Source organism: Phyllobates terribilis, unplaced genomic scaffold (genome assembly GCF_046119375.1).
Source record: "Phyllobates terribilis strain yellow unplaced genomic scaffold, ASM4611937v1 Scaffold_15__1_contigs__length_34870131, whole genome shotgun sequence".
In the NCBI taxonomy this organism is placed as follows: domain Eukaryota; kingdom Metazoa; phylum Chordata; class Amphibia; order Anura; family Dendrobatidae; genus Phyllobates; species Phyllobates terribilis.
This window is the reverse complement of record NW_027362775.1, coordinates 24,933,963-24,951,098: the sequence shown is the minus strand read 5'-3', so window position 1 is coordinate 24,951,098 and position 17,136 is coordinate 24,933,963. Positions and strand designations below refer to the sequence as shown.

At 47.5% G+C, this 17,136-nt stretch overlaps 1 protein-coding gene across 1 annotated transcript in view; it reads left to right on the top strand.

The window, feature by feature from the left end:
- The window catches only part of LOC141175990 (mitochondrial fission regulator 2-like), a 97,371-nt gene that overhangs the window by 10,290 nt on the left and 69,945 nt on the right, over positions 1-17,136 (top strand). Inside the window, exon 3 of the mRNA XM_073659965.1 lies at positions 7,307-7,407. Coding sequence (XP_073516066.1) covers positions 7,307-7,407 — 101 coding nt within the window. The remainder of the gene's footprint in view (positions 1-7,306; positions 7,408-17,136) is intronic.

Here is a 17,136-nt window from a genome sequence, read left to right as displayed (position 1 = left end):
TACAGCTCCTTCAAGCTAGAATTCTTGGCGGTGGTGTGAGCCGTGACGGAACGCTTCAAGCATTACCTGGCCTCTGCAAAGTTCACCGTGTACACGGACAACAACCCGTTAACACACCTGGACAATGCAAGACTGGGTGCCCTAGAACAGCGGTGGATGGCCCGTCTCTCCAATTACGACTTCGTGATCAAGTATCGGGCAGGCAAAACCAATGCCAACGCTGATGCCCTATCGAGAATGCCTCACTTACCTGAAGGTGACGAAGACCCAGAAGAGCTGGAGGAGGTAGAACTCCCCGCGTTTCACCGGTATGGAGCCGCTCAATACTCCCACCGCGTGAAGGAGGAGGATCTAACAACCGTGATGATCAATCCTCTACCTCACCACATCTGGGCCGAGACCCAAGATAGTGACCCTGCCATCCGCCTGGTGAAAGATCTGCTGACCCAGGAAGATGCCCGCATAGATCCGGATGCTCCAGAGGAAGCCAAGCAGCTATGGAAAGAGAAGAGCAAGCTGTTCCTCTATGAAGGCAAGCTGTGCAGAAGGATTGTCAACCACCGGACGCACTAGCTGACCTGGCAAGTCGTGGTCCCAAGGCGGGTTGCAGCTATGGTCCTGGGGGCTTACCATGACAGAGCGGGGCACTTCGGTTGGAAGAAACTGGAGTTCCTGCTAAGAGGATGGTTCTTTTGGGTCGGCATGAGAGGGGCTGTAGAGAAGTGGTGCAGAGACTGTGGCCCTTGTCACCTAAGGAGGAAGGACCGTGCCAGCCAGAAGACACCCTTGAGGCCCATCATCACCACGCAGCCTCTTGAGCTGGTAGCTCTGGACCACGTCAAATTGGCTCCAAGCCGGTCAGGATACATCTATGCCCTGACAATCGTGGACCACTATACCCGTTTTCTAGTGGTAGTCCCGGTGAAAGACTTGACAGCCCAAATGGCGGCCAGAGCCTTCCACCAATACTTCTGCCGTCCACACGGGTATCCGGAACAGGTCCTGACAGACCAGGGTCCAGCGTTCGAAGCTGAAATCTTCCAGGAGTTCTGCAACCTCTATGGCTGTAAGAAGATTCGTACAACGCCTTACCACCCACAAAAGAACGGGATGTGTGAGAAAATGAACAATATAGTCATTGATCTCCTGAAGACGTTGCCCCTGGAGGAACGCAGCCTGTGGCCAGAAAAACTGCCGGACCTGATAGACTTATACAATCATATCCCGGTGAATGCTACCAACTGTACCCCGGCTTACCTGATGCGAGCCAGACCAGGTAAGCTGCCCGTAGACCTGGAGATGGGAGTCCTGACGCCTGAGGACACCTCCCCGGATGCGGACTGGGATACGGAAAGGCAACTGCAGTACAAGAAGGTACAGGAGAGTGTGGAGAGGAGCCTGGCCCAGGTGAGAGAACGGCAAGAAAGACTCTTCAACCAACACGCCCCTGCTGGTCCCCTAGAACCTGGTGAGCAGGTCCTGAAGCGGAAGAGAAGGCTACATAAGTTGGACGACCAGTGGGAAAGGGAACCCTACACCGTACTGCAGTCTGATCACGACAATCCGAAGGTGTGCGTGATCACCAAGGACGGAGGTGAAACCACTAGCACCGTCTCCAGAGACCACCTCAAAAGATGCCCCGAGCAACTCCGTAGTGCAGAAGAGGATCAGAGTGACCTTGAACCCGCAGAGGACAAGGAAGAAATGATCAGCACCGTTCTCGGAGAGTTCCCTCAGTCCTGGGCTCGCATAAATGATGCCATAGTGGTACCCGTCCTGCATTTCCTGCAACCGGCACAGCAACAACCAACACCAGAGCCGGAAGGTGAAGAGGAGCAAGCGGTTCCAGAGGCAGAAGAGCCTGTACTAGCAGCCCAGGAGAGTCAACCACCCTCTGCTGACATTGAGCCTGCCATGCCTGCGGTAAGCCAAAGGACCCGCAGACAGCTGCCTGCCCTACCTGTACACCCAGCTGGTAGCTGTACCCCTAACGCTAGTGGGGAAAGTCAGGTCAGTCCACCACCAGACAGTGGGTTAAGGAGGTCAACCAGGAGCACAAAGGGGCAGATACCCGCTCGCTGGAGAAAACTGTAAATAACCTTGTTGCCAAATGTTGAAATGTTTGCCAAGTTACCTGCATGATTGTTAATAGTGTATTTCAGTTTCTTGCAGTTACCGTACGGACTCAAAGGTTATGGACTTTTTTATAACCGGGACCATGTATGGACTGCGTTCGGAGCCTAACTCAGGAATGAACTAAGACTGTAAAGGATTTGGGGTAGGACAGACCCCCCCACCTGGTTAAGGCTCCCCGTTGTGCTGGTGATATGGACACCCGGTCACAGACCACACTGTGACCTTAAGAACTCAATCTGTGCGTCGTTTGTCTATTAATGTTTTATAGTCATGTATATTATCTTTGTTTATTGTTTAGTCCCGGAGTACTAAATTTTACTAGGGGGGAATGTGTCACCCTGGCCTGGATGCCACAAAATCTAATAAAGCTGTGTCTGAGAGCAAGGGGGAGGTTCTCTAGTCAGGGGAACATTAGCATGCAATACCTCCTGTCTCAGGCCAGTAGGGGGAGCCGGCTGCCCCTATAAAAGCTGGAACTGGGGGCAGGGTTAGGGAGAACTGGACGACCTGTCTCAGGACGGTGAAGCGTCCCAGAGCAGAGAGGGACAGTTGTATTGCACCCTAAGAGGAAGTGTGGCGGTAGGAGAGCCACAAGCCAGAGACAAGAGGCGAAGTGAGCCTGTCTTGGCAGATAAAGAACTCAATTTACCAGACTTTGGTGTCTGAGGCTGTGAGGATTCCACATTCTCCAGCAGATAACCAGTCCGCAGGGGACTGTATGTTCCTTGGCCTAAGAAGCCTGAAGGCCCTGCCACAACAGAAGGGACCAGAAAAGCCGTACCAGGCCGGGAGCAGAAAGGAACCCACGTCGCAGGCCATACAGGCGAGAATACACGGAAAGCTCGGAAACGTGGGCTGTTACCCTATAAGGAGGAGATAGCCAGAAGGAGCGCAGAAAGCACGGTAGGCCTACACCCTCACCCTGATCAGGGCCAATTTCCCAATTGCTCTCAGACATCCAGGTCCCCTCCTAGCCGGGACTGTTTATGGGTCAGTTTACCTGTTCTAATAAAGACCCTGGACTGCAACCTGTTGTCTGTGTGCTCCTTCGCGCCTCCAGCACTACCAGTACTGGGACTCTCACCACCATCACTCCCACCATCCATTATACTGCCCTGGGGAAGCACTCTTCCCGTGGGGAGTCACACTACCCCAGCTGCACACCTCATCAGCCCCAGCGGTCTGCATGCAGCGGCGGTTCCTAATAACGGCAATCCACGGGTGGCGTAGTCGGACATTATCGATAGTGCATAGCAGACTATCACTGGCCTGACCACCCTGAGCCACGGAACCGGGTAGCCACTACTACCCCCATCGTTCCCCTGTTGCCCGGATCCGAGTGCCCCACGGCCCAGGGGGCGAGTCACTCTCCCTTAGGAGCAATCTCGCCCTGCCCTCTGTACTGGAGTAGTGTAGTGTTGGATGCAGGTGTTAGGGTCCCGAACTGTACTCCTTCCTTACCTGAGAGTGAGACACCACACCTCTGGGTGAGATGCAGCACCTCTGTGGCGACCAAACCCTCAGGGGCGCCACATGTGCAAAGCAATCATCAAAGGAAAAAGGTGGCTACTTTGAAGAAACTAGAATATAAGATATTTTCTGTTGTTTCACACTTTTTTGTTAAGTATATAATTCCACTTGTGTTAATTCATAGTTTTGATGCCTTCAGTGTGAATGTACAATTTTCATAGTCAAGAAAATACAGAAAAATATTTTAATGAGAAGGTGTGTCCACACTTTTGGTCTGTACTGTATGTAAAATACAGCAAAAACCCTTTACCAGGTCCACTGCCCTGGCAATAAGCTGTGTAAGAAACTTTGTAATGTATTTGAGAGAAAAGTGCTTCTTTCTCCACTTATGAGCCACTTCATCTCCTCCCCCTTCCTCCTAAAGTTATCATACTGTTAAAGGCATTATCCAGGACTATATTATTTTTTTTTACAGCAAGCAGGCAGGTAGTTACTAAGGGGTCACAGACCAATTCTGCGGCAGCTGATTCTCTTCCGCTCTGCTCTGTTGACTACTGACACTGTGCTGACAGCCGGCTCCTCACTGCCTAACTGCGGGAATCCAGCTGTCAATCAGCATGACGTCAACAGTCAACATAGCAGCCCGGAAAAAGAGGTGCTGTGTTGACCTGGAGCAGCTGAATCGCCGACAGGAGCGGTCGGTGACTGCTTTGAGCCGGCGCCGGATACAACAAGCAGATAGTTAGCAACTACCTGCTGATAGCAACAAAATAATTTAGTCCTGGATAAACCCTTTAAATCTGTCTCAGTGAAAACAAGACAGACTGATAGCTCACTGAGGGATCTGATTACAGCTGTCTTTTAAAGTCTATGGAAAGGGAAGATCTGAGAAAGAACTAGAGACACGCATAGACCCGTGCTGCTGCTTGCTTTCTAGGAAGTGTATAACTAAACTTAGGTAAAGGCCTGTCAGCCATCACTAAGTGTACATCATGGGGTGGCGAGGGTCTCATGAAGACAACCCCCAACCATGTGGCTTTTCTGGCATATAGATGTTATAGGCGACAGGAAGCACCCTGTATGTGCCGAAGTGAAGAGCCAATCCGTAAGAAGGACTCTGCGCTGGTGACTTGTGTGATGTTCACCTGATTGTCCTCTGCTGCCCAGGAAATATCTGACTGTCTGTAGCTTCCTCTGCTCTTCTCCCACACTCCACAACCATTCTGATACAGTGTCATCCTATGGAATTCACCCTAGTGTGTGTATGAGACAGGGAAATTGGATTGTGAGCCTCATTCAGACAGGGACTAATGAGTGATGGCATATGCATTCAGACTGTCCAGCATATTAGAGCCACTTCCTTCAGTGTTTGAGACTGAGTACAGGGCAATATCTCCATAGTCACCACTCTATTCAACCTCCTCACCATGGAAGGAGAAGGGGTCACTGGACCCCTGTTCTGAAGATCAGTAGGTCCCCAATAATCAGACATTCTTAAAGTTAATTTCCAGCTTTCTATTTTTCATATATTTCACCCTTGTTAGTTATAAGTAAAGTGTGCGCATTAATTTACCTACCGGTTGTCATCTTCTACCGTTTCCAGCACCGCTCAGATACTCTCCTGTCTCATGTGAACGGAGATATCACTAGCCGGATCACCACAGCGTTTCTTTGTCTCTCACTTTCTCAATATAAGTTTGAGGTTCGGCGTGAAGCTCTCATAGACTTACATTAAGAAAGGAACTAAAGGTCTGCGGTGTGAGCCAGTAAGGGAGAACTGTAGTCACATGATACAGGGGAGAACTGGATCAGCGCTGGAAACGGCAGAAGACAGCAATCAATAAGTATTTAAGATGCACATTACTGATAACTAAAAAAAGGGTGAAATAATAAAAAAAAAACAACTACAATTTCTGGAGTGGGAATTCTTGTACAGTGGTGGCCAAAAGTATTGGCACCAGTGCAATTCTGTCAGATAATACTCAGTTTCTTCCTGAAATGATTGCAATCACAAATTCTTTGGTATTATTATCTTCATTTAATTTGCTTGCAAGGAAAAAACACAAAAGAGAATGAAGCAAAAATGAAATCATTGATCATTTCACACAAAACTCCAAAAATGGGCCAGACAAAAGTATTGGCACCCTCAGCCTAATACTTGGTTGCACAACCTTTAGCCAAAATAACTGCCGCTTCCGGTAACCATCAATGAGTTTCTTACAATGCTCTGCTGGAATTGTAGACCATTCTTCTTTGGCAAACTGCTCCAGGTCCCTGATATTTGAAGGGTGCCTTCTCCAAACTGCCATTTTGAGATCTCTAGACAGGTGTTCTATGGGATTCAGGTCTGGACTCATTGCTGGCCACCTTAGAAGTCTCCAATGCTTTCCCTCAAACCATTTTATAGTGCTTTTGGAAGTGTGTTTTGGGTCATTGTCCTGCTGGAAGACCCATGACCTCCGAGGGAGACCCAGCTTTCTCACACTGGGCCCTACATTATGCTGCAAAATTTGTTGGTAGTCTTCAGACTTAATAATGCCATGCAGACGGTCAAGCAGTCCAGTGCCAGAGGCAGCAAAGCAACCCAAAACATCAGGGAACCTCCGCCATGTTTGACTGTAGGGAACGTGTTCTTTTCTTTGAATGTCTCTTTTTTTTCCCTGTACACTCTATGTTGATGCTTTTTCCCAAAAACCTCTAATTTTGTCTCATCTGACCAGAAAACATTCTTCCAAAACGTTTTAGGCTTTCTCAGGTAAGTTTTGGCAAACTCCAGCCTGGCTTTTTATGTCTCGGGTTAAGAAGTGGGGTCTTCCTGAGTACAGTCCGTTTTCATTCAGACGCCGACGGATAGTACGGGTTGACACTGTTGTACCCTCAGACTGCAGGGCAGCTTGAACTTGTTTGGATGTTAGTCGAGGTTCTTTATCCACCATCCGCACAATCTTGCGTTGAAATCTCTCGTCAATCTTTCTATTCCGTCCACACCTAGGGAGGTTAGCCACAGTGCCATGGGCTTTAAACTTCTTGATGACACTGCGCACGGAAGACACAGGAACATTCAGGTCTTTGGAGATGGACTTGTAGCCTTGAGATTGCTCATGCTTCCTCACAATTTGGTTTCTCAAGTCCTCAGACAGTTCTTTGGTCTTCTTTCTTTTCTCCATGCTCTATGTGGTACACACAAGGACACAGGACAGAGGTTGAGTCAACTTTAATCCATGTTAACTGGCTGCAAGTGTGATTTAGTTATTGCCAACACCTGTTAGGTGCCACAGGTAAGTTACAGGTGCTGTTAATTACACGAATTAGAGAAGCATCACATGATTTTTCAAACAGTGCCAATACTTTTGTCCACCCCCTTTTTTAGATTTGGTGTGGAATTATATCCAATTTGGTTTTAGGACAATTCTTTTTGTGTTTTTTCATTGAAGACAAATTAAATGAAGAGAATAATACCAAAGAATTTGTGATTGCAATCATTTTCAGGAAGAAACTGAGTATTATCTGACAGAATTGCAGGGGTGCCAATACTTTTGGCCACCACTGTATAGGCGTGAAATTTCCTTTTATAGGACAATCCCTGCACTGATAATTGTCAGCCGCCATGGTTGTATTTCTGATCTTAGTGACTACTGATGATCTCAATATTGTTTGTTTTTGCCCTTTAAAAAGAAAAATTCTATTCTCTTTTTCCCAGCTAGTGCCAGTATGGGAACGGTTTACCCGCAGACGGAGTTTTGTACGTGCTATTGCAAGTCGTCTTCCTCATGTGCTATTTGAAGGAATTGATATGCAGCTATAGTAATGAATGCTTTATCTTTTAATGCCAACATCTAGAAAATTATGGGGGCAATTCATCGTTCCTTCAATGCCGTTTCTCTGGTGCCAAAAATTAAAAATAAATTTGAAGCAGGGTGTATTTGTGCAAAAAATGTGGTGACATCTTGCCCGCTCTGGCACTTTGTTAAATAGTGGGGCATGGATAACTTACTGTAATGTACCCCAGATACGTAATGTCACTATATAAGCTGAATTAATTGCAATAGCTAGCAGAATAGGGACCCCCTTTGTGTCTGAGCAAAAGAACCACGTTACCCGAGCTGGCACATGCATTACACGGGGAAGGGGGTTTAAATGGCCATAGTATAATGCTACACTTACCCATTGGTGGCTACATGCAGCTTCGCATAGTGAAGAAATGTTTCAACAACCAACATAAAAATGTGGCCCTATGTTTTAGCGTCACATCCATGATGGCACAGCAGGTAGGTCCTGGCCAGTGTGGTATTGTTATGTCACATGAAGGTTTGCATGCAGGTACCAGCTTTCAAGAGCTGGGACTGCAGACAGATTTTACAATGCAATGCACGGAAAAATGTAAAGTATTAAAGTTTTTTTTACTTTTTTTTTTTAATATTTAATTTGTGTTTTAATAGTATAAAATAACTAAAATAAAGTTCTGATATTCCCAACCATTAAGTAGTAGGGATAGAGTTGCTGATATTTGCCAAAAAAAACTAATGTAGTGTTAACTGGCATTATGACTGCAGTAAATATGGGGGATCTGCTCCATGTGTCTGACACCCCCCCCTTCCTTCTGAGTGTTTGCAAAAGGATAAAGGAGGATGAAGTTTAGGATCACAGTCCAGAGTCCTTTAGTTTTTGACCACAATGTTATATCACAGATGATACGATTAGATACATGGCTCTGCAGACTGCATCTCACAAGATAGGATTAGATACATGAACTTTATCACACATAACATTAGGTATATGCAGGGCCGGCTCCAGGTTTTTCTGGGCCCCGGGCGAAAGAGTCTCAGTGGGCCCTTTTAACACATACACGATTCATGATGCAGAGATATGGGGGAGAAATATATATATAGTACACAGGGCCCAGCCTGCCACCTCATCCTTCACATATGCAGACATGCGCACACACACGGTACGCAGACATATGCGCGCACACACACGGTACGCAGACATATGCACGCACACACAGTACGCAGACATATGCACGCACACACACGGTACGCAGACATATGCACGCACACACGGTATGCAGACATATGCACGCACACACGGTACACAGACCTATGCACGCACACACGGTACGCAGACATATGCACGCACACACACGGTACGCAGACATATGCACGCACACACGGTATGCAGACATATGCACGCACACACGGTACACAGACCTATGCACGCACACACGGTACGCAGACATATGCACGCACACACGGTACGGAGACATATGCACGCACACACGTACGCAGACATGCACGCACACACGGTACGCAGACATATGCACGCACACACGGTACGCAGACATATGCACGCACACACAGTACGGAGACATATGCACGCACACACGGTACGCAGACATATGCACGCACACACGGTACGGAGACATATGCACGCACACACACGGTACGGAGACATATGCGCGCACACACACGGTACGCAGACATATGCACGCACACACACGGTACGCAGACATATGCACGCACACACAGTACGCAGACATATGCACGCACACACACGGTACGCAGACATATGCACGCACACACAGTACGCAGACATATGCACGCACACACACGGTACGCAGACATATGCACGCACACACACGGTACACAGACATATGCACGCACACACACGGTACACAGACATATGCACGCACACACGGTACGCAGACATATGCACGCACACACGGTACAGAGACATATGCACGCAGACACGGTATGGAGACATATGCACGCACACACGGTACGCAGACATATGCACGCACACACGGTACGCAGACACACGCACGCACACACGGTACACAGATATGTACACATACAGACATACACACATTTTTACACAAATTCTTAAAAACATATATAAAACAGACAAATATATATACACCGTTATACACACTGACATTCACATACATGCACTCACACAGACCCATTACAAATATTTTTAATATGGGGATTGGGGAAGCTTCACTCACCTGTCCCCGGTCCAGTGTCCTGTCCAGCAGATCCTCAGGTATGGGGCAGTGCAGGGCCCCCGGCGTGTCACAGACATCATGGCCCTGGACAATCAGAGGGGCCCACTTGCGGTCGGGTCCGGGCCGCTCCCCCCCATCTGTGCAGGACCTCCGACGGTGCTTGATTGCCGGCACTCCCCCAGACATGGCCGCGCGCTGTGCGGCAGTGTCTGCTAATAATGACAGGAACTACACACAAGCACAATTGAAGGTGCAGTGCCGTCGACCCTTCCGTGTCATTACTAGCATACACAGCCGCACACCACGCGGCCATGTCTGGGACTGGGGGAGTGCCGGCAATCAAGCAGCGCCTGCGTCACTGAACAGGTGCCGAGGAAGCGGCCAGGGCCCTGGCAGTGAGTGGGCGGTGGGCCCCGACAGTGAGTGGGCGGTGGGCCCTTCTGATTTTCCAGGGCCCCGGCACTTGCCCGGGTACGCCGGGTGCTGACGCCGGCCCTGGGTACATGCCTTTGTGGAATGTATGACATGATATGATTACGTACACAGCCCAGCAGACTGTACTACACATGATAGGATTAGGTACACAACTCAGTGGACAATTACTGTGGTCAGTGTAGATGACCACCAGGTGCAGAGCCCCCTCAAGCAAATAGCGCCACTCCTCCAGCGCTAATTTGATGGCCAGCAGTTCTCGATCTCCTATGGAGTAGTTGCGTTCGGACGAGGAGAAGAGCTTGGAGAAGAAGCCGCAGGTCACCATTCGCCCGGACGAGGATTTCTGGGTGAGCACTGCTTCGGCCCCGGAGGAGGAGGCATCAATCTCCAGGAAGAACTGCTTGTTGCAATCCAGACGGTATAGCACAGGAGCGGAGGAGAAAGCTTGTTTAAGGGAGACGAAGGTCTTCTCCTCCTCGGAAGTCCATTTCCTGGGATTTGCTCCTTTACGAGTGCGCGCAGAGATGCGAGCAGTCCGGGAGGAGAAATGAGGAATGAAGAGGTGGTAATAGTTTGCGAAACCCAGGAACCGTTGAATCGCCTTCAACCCCTCCGGTCGGGGCCACTTTAAGACGGCAGACACTGTCTCTGGATCCATCCGCAGTCCGGTCTCGGAGATGATATAACCCAGAAACGGCAGGAAGGTCTGCTCAAAGAGGCATTTCTTGTATTTAGCATACAGGCGATTCTTCCGGAGCCTCAGCAGAACCTGACGAACATCCCTCCGGTGTGAGGGCAGATCCGTGGAGAACACCAAGATATCGTCCAGGTACACCACCACGCAGGAATACAGGAGATCTCGGAAGATGTCGTTAACTATAGAGATGAGCGTTGTTCTACTCGAACTGTTCGCCAATCTCAAATTCGAGCTGTTTTGGGCGGTGTTCGAGCCGTTCGGCGAACACGAACAATTTGAGAAAAATTCGGCTGTTCGAGGTTATGTTTGATAACTGTTCGTGCACCAAAATCATAACTGGATTTTTTCTCAGTAATAATGAAAATTAATGTTAATACGCAGTTTGAGTGTACAGCGGGGTGGGGGGAGGGGCAGGGGATGGATCTCTGCAGGAACAATGAAGATCTCCATTTTTTTTCTCTTTCCCGCATTTGCAGTGGGGAGGTGCAATCTTTCAGCCTATCAGCAGCGCACACACTGAGCGAAGTGCTTTTTTTCACACAAGCAAGGGCATGTGTCATTGGCAGTGTATGTCACATGTCCTTGCCCTATAAGACCAAGCCATTTTCCCCGTCGCCACCATTTTCTCACTGCTGCAGGTGCGTGTTAGACGGCACCGCTGTTGCTGTGTGCGCTATACCTTGTTAATTTCAAGCCAATTTTCGCACAAATCTACAGATAGCTTGGGAGTAGGGAATAGTTGTGATTGCAGTCCTTTTAAGGACTAGGTTACAGCATTTCCTACGACTTTTATCAGGGAGGTCTGTGCTCTTAAATAGATAGATTGTGGGAGTAAAGACTAATTGTAATTGGAGTCCTTTTCAGGACTAAGTTACATCAGTTCCTATCAGTTTTTGCCAGGCAGGTCTGTGCCAGTGCTGTGCAAGTTTTTTTCACAGCATTTGGCTGAATCTAGCAAAGCTAATCCTTTTTGGCCTATTGCAGAGTGTGTTAGTCAGTGGAGTAGCCTATCTGTGTTGCAAGATATACCACCTGTGTATAGAATACCAATTTTTTTACTGCACCTAGTGAAGTAAAATCTTTTGAGCATAGCATCATTCTATTAGTCCATCTATACTGACCTCCATCAGGTTGCAAATTGAATATAATTTTTTTCTGCATCTAGCTCTGAAAAAATATTGGGCTTCTAGCTGTGTGTGGGACTTGTTCTATTAATCCATCTATACAGACCTCCATCAGGTTGCAAACTGAATATATTTTTTTCTGCATCTACCTCTGAAAAAATATTTGGGCTTCTAGCTGTGTGTGGGACTTGTTCTATTAGTCCATCTATACTGACCTCCATCAGGTTGCAAATTGAATATAATTTTTTTCTGCATCTAGCTCTGAAAAAATATTGGGCTTCTAGCTGTGTGTGGGACTTGTTCTATTAATCCATCTATACAGACCTCCATCAGGTTGCAAACTGAATATATTTTTTTCTGCATTTACCTCTGAAAAAATATCGGGCTTCTAGCTGTGTGTGGGACTTGTTGTATTAGTCCATCTATACTGACCTCCATCAGGTTGCAAACTGAATATATTTTTTTCTGCATCTACCTCTGAAAAAATATTGGGCTTCTAGCTGTGTGTGGGACTTGTTGTATTAGTCCATCTATACTGACCTCCATCAGGTTGCAAACTGAATATATTTTTTTCTGCATCTACCTCTGAAAAAATATTGGGCTTCTAGCTGTGTGTGGGACTTGTTGTATTAGTCCATCTATACTGACCTCCATCAGGTTGCAAACTGAATATATTTTTTTCTGCATCTACCTCTGAAAAAATATTGGGCTTCTAGCTGTGTGTGGGACTTGTTGTATTAGTCCATCTATACTGACCTCCATCAGATTGCAAACTGAATATATTTTTTTCTGCATCTACCTCTGAAAAAATATTGGGCTTCTAGCTGTGTGTGGGACTTGTTGTATTAGTCCATCTATACTGACCTCCATCAGGTTGCAAACTGAATATATTTTTTTCTGCATCTACCTCTGAAAAAATATTGGGCTTCTAGCTGTGTGTGGGACTTGTTGTATTAGTCCATCTATACTGACCTCCATCAGGTTGCAAACTGAATATATTTTTTTCTGCATCTACCTCTGAAAAAATATTGGGCTTCTAGCTGTGTGTGGGTCTTGTTCTATTAATCCATCTATACAGACCTCCATCAGGTTGCAAACTGAATATAATTTTTTTCTGCATCTAGCTCTGAAAAAATATTTGGCCTTCTAGCAGTGTGTGGGACTTGTTCTATTAGTCCACCTATACTGACCTCCATCAGGTTGCAAATTTAAAATAATTTTTTGTATGCATCAAGCTCTGAAAAAATATTTGGCCTTCTAGCAGTGTGTGGGACTTTCTCTATTAGTCCATCTATACTGACCTCCATCAGGTTGCAAATTAAAAATAATTTTTATCTGCATCTACCTCTGAAAAAATATTTGGGCTTCTAGCTGTGTGTGGGACTTGTTCTATTAATCCATCTATACAGACCTCCATCAGGTTGCAAACTGAATATAATTTTTTTCTGCATCTAGCTCTGAAAAAATATTTGGCCTTCTAGCAGTGTGTGGGACTTGTTCTATTATTCCACCTATACTGACCTCCATCAGGTTGCAAATTCAAAATAATTTTTTGTATGCATCTTGCTCTGAAAAAATATTTGGCCTTCTAGCAGTGTGTGGGACTTTCTCTATTAGTCCATCTATACTGACCTCCATCAGGTTGCAAATTAAAAATAATTTTTATCTGCATCTACCTCTGAAAAAATATTTGGACTTCTAGCTGTGTGTGGGACTTGTTCTATTAATCCATCTATACAGACCTCCATCAGGTTGCAAACTGAATATATTTTTTTCTGCATCTACCTCTGAAAAAATATGTGGCCTTCTAGCAGTGTGTGGGACTTTCTCTGTTAGTCCATCTATACTGACCTCCATCAGGTTGCAAACTGAATATAATTTTTTTCTGCATCTAGCTCTGAAAAAATATTTGGCCTTCTAGCAGTGTGTCGGACTTTCTCTATTAGTCCATCTATACTGACCTCCATCAGGTTGCAAATTAAAAATAATTTTTATCTGCATCTACAGTACCTCTGAAAAAATATTTGGGCTTCTAGCTGTGTGTGGGACTTGTTCTATTAGTCCATCTATACTGACCTCCATCAGGTTGCAAATTGAATATAATTTTTTTCTGCATCTAGCTCTGAAAAAATATTTGGGCTTCTAGCTGTGTGTGGGACTTGTTCTACTAGTCCATCTATACTGACCTCCATCAGGTTGCAAATTGAATATAATTTTTTTCTGCATCTAACCCAGCCAATAGTTTTGGCCTAATACCACAGTTTGGCCACTCAGCTCTGCTCGGTTCCCATCCATTGTTTTTTTGTGCAAACAACTCCAGAGTTGTGAATTAGTTAACCACCAAAATGAGTGGAAAAAGGCCTGCTGCTGGTGGAAAGGGGAATAGGCGTGTTGGGAAGGGGAAAAAAGGTTGTGTCCGTGGGGTAGGTGTTAAAGCAACAGTAACATCTGCAGAAGAAAGACCATCTTCCAGCCAAACTAAAATGTCTACTTCTTTTAGCGGACAATGTGATAAGATCCCTTTCTTACGGCCACGCCAATCGCTACAAATTCCAGATGAGGCACAAAAACAGCAGGTGCTTCAACGGATATCAAGTGCTCCTTTAAGTGGGCTCTCCTCCACATCAACTTCAACATCACAAATACTCCAGTCCTCAAAGGTGTCACCCCAATCGCACTTGCTTCCTCACAGCTCCCAAATCTCCAGCTGCCCGTCTGAGTATGAGGTAGAACAGATGGTTGAGTCTGCAGAGCTGTTTACTCATACTATAGCCTGGGAATCAGAGGTCGACTCCAGCGCTTCTGTGAATCCAGACGAGGAAATGATCTGCACTGATGCCCAGAATCTTTATGAGTCGGATCCAGGACCAGACGCAGAAGGTTCTGACCATAATGTAGACCCTCATTCCCAAACTGTAACTCCTGTTGGTGGAGACAATGAGGAAGACGATGATAAGACTCAAATACCTGATTGGAGCGACAACTTTAGTTTTTTGTCAGGGCAGGAACAGGTTGGCTCTGAGGACGACGGGTGTGATAACGCACAGGGTGATGATGATGAGGTTGGAGATCCCACTTACTGTCAACCCACAGTCAGCCAAGAGATGAGGTCAGCAGAGGAGGTGGAGGAAGATGCTAGTGACGACGAGGTCAGGTTGCGCCTTCCTGGACAGAGACGTAGTACTGGAAGCACGTCAACAACTGCATCCTCAAACACAACTCTGCCTCTCACCACAAGTCGTGGTGGCTCTTCAGGTCGCATGGGTGCTAAGCCTTGCATAGCCTGGGCATTTTTTCAGATCGATAAAGATGACCCAACTTGTGTTATCTGTAACATTTGTCAGCAAAAGCTAAGTAGAGGCCAAAAAATACATAGTTTGAGTACTTCATGCATGAACCGGCACATGGACATGAAGCATAAGTTGCAGGGGGAAGCTCAGTGTGCTACAATGCGGCCTAGCCGGCCGGGCCAACCACCGTCTGCCATATCTTGTGCATCCGCGGCCTCTTCATCCTCTGTGACTGGGGGGACAGCAGTCACACCTGTTTTGGGGCGCAGACCTGCCACCTCTTTACCCGCAACAGCCAGCGTGATTGGCAGGTCATCATTTTCTTTGGAGGTGGTAACACCAGCTGGTGTTGAGCGCTGTCCGACATCGATAGCACCACCTTTGGATCAAGGCAACCTAACATGTCCGCCTGCATCTTCCTCACAGACCGGCAGTTTGCCGGGGAGACCCTTATCAACCTCGTCTAAGCACAATAGCCAGCCCTCGGTCCCTCAGATGTGGACAAGTAAAAGACCATTTCCTCCTAGCCATGAGAAAGCTAAGAGGTTGAATTTCACCATCTGCAAGCTCTTGGCTACAGAAATGCTGCCTTTCCGCCTGGTGGACACAGAGGATTTTCGAGACCTTATGTCCGTCGCAGTGCCCCAGTACCAGATGCCCAGTCGGCACTACTTCTCAAAGAAAGGTGTGCCTGCGCTCCACCAGCATGTCGCACACAACATCACCGCTTCTTTGAGAAACTCTGTGTGTGACAGGGTGCATTTCACCACAGACACTTGGACGAGTAGGCATGGACAGGGGCGTTACATGTCGCTGACTGGGCACTGGGTAACTATGGTGACAGCAGGACAAGGGGCTGCTGTCCAAGTCTTGCCGTCCCCACGAGTTGTGCGTCAATCCTCTTTATCTCAAAGTTCCTCCACTGCTTCTGCCTCCTCAACCTCCTCTCGGTCTTCCACCTGCACCCAAAGCCTGTCTGGTCATGCCACAAGCTTTCTAACTGCGCAGAAGGGATCCTGCACACCTCCTTACTATGCTGGCAGTAGGGCTCAACGTCATCAGGCGGTTTTTACATTGAAATGTCTGGGAAATGTGAGTCACACAGCTGAGGAGTTGTGGTCAGCTCTGGAGAACCAATTTCATGAATGGTTGTCTCCACTGGACCTGAAACCAGGGAAGGCCGTGTGCGACAATGCTGCAAACCTGGGTGCGGCCCTTCGCCGGGGCAATGTCACACACGTGCCTTGTATGGCTCACGTGTTGAACCTGGTTGTCCAGCAATTTTTAGCCCACTATCCCAGACTAGATGGCCTTCTGCAGAGGGCACGGTCGCTGTGTGCTCACTTCCGCCGTTCGCATCCCGCAGCTCAGCGACTTACATCTCTACAGAAGTCGTTGGGCCTGCCACTTCACCGGCTAAAATGCGATGTGCCTACCCGATGGAATTCAACTCTGCACATGTTGCAGCGACTGTGGCAGCACCGACAAGCCCTGGTGCAATACGTTCTGACGTATAGCCTGGGCCAACGAGATTCAGAGGTGGGGCAAATCACGCTGGAGGAGTGGTCTCAGATCAGGGACCTATGCACCCTTCTGCACAGTTTTGAAATGGCGACGAAGATGTTTAGTGCTGACGATGCCATTATCAGCATGACTATTCCGGTGATTTACATGCTGGAGCACATGTTAAACAGAATTCGGAGTCAGGTGGTGGCACAAGAGGAGGTGGAGGAAGTAGAAGAGGAGGAGTTGTATGCGGAAGGGCTAACATCTGCAAGGTCCAGACGGTCGGCAGCACCAAGGCGGCAGGCATGTGAGGGTGGGGGAGATGGTTTTACCAGGGCGCATGGTAGCAGCCAAACTAGTGAGGAAGGTGCAGGAGCCCAGGAAGAAGTGGAGGACGAACTGATGGAAGACTCATCAGATGAGGGAGACCTTGATCACATTTCTGTTGTGCGAGGTTGGGGGGAGAGGACAGAG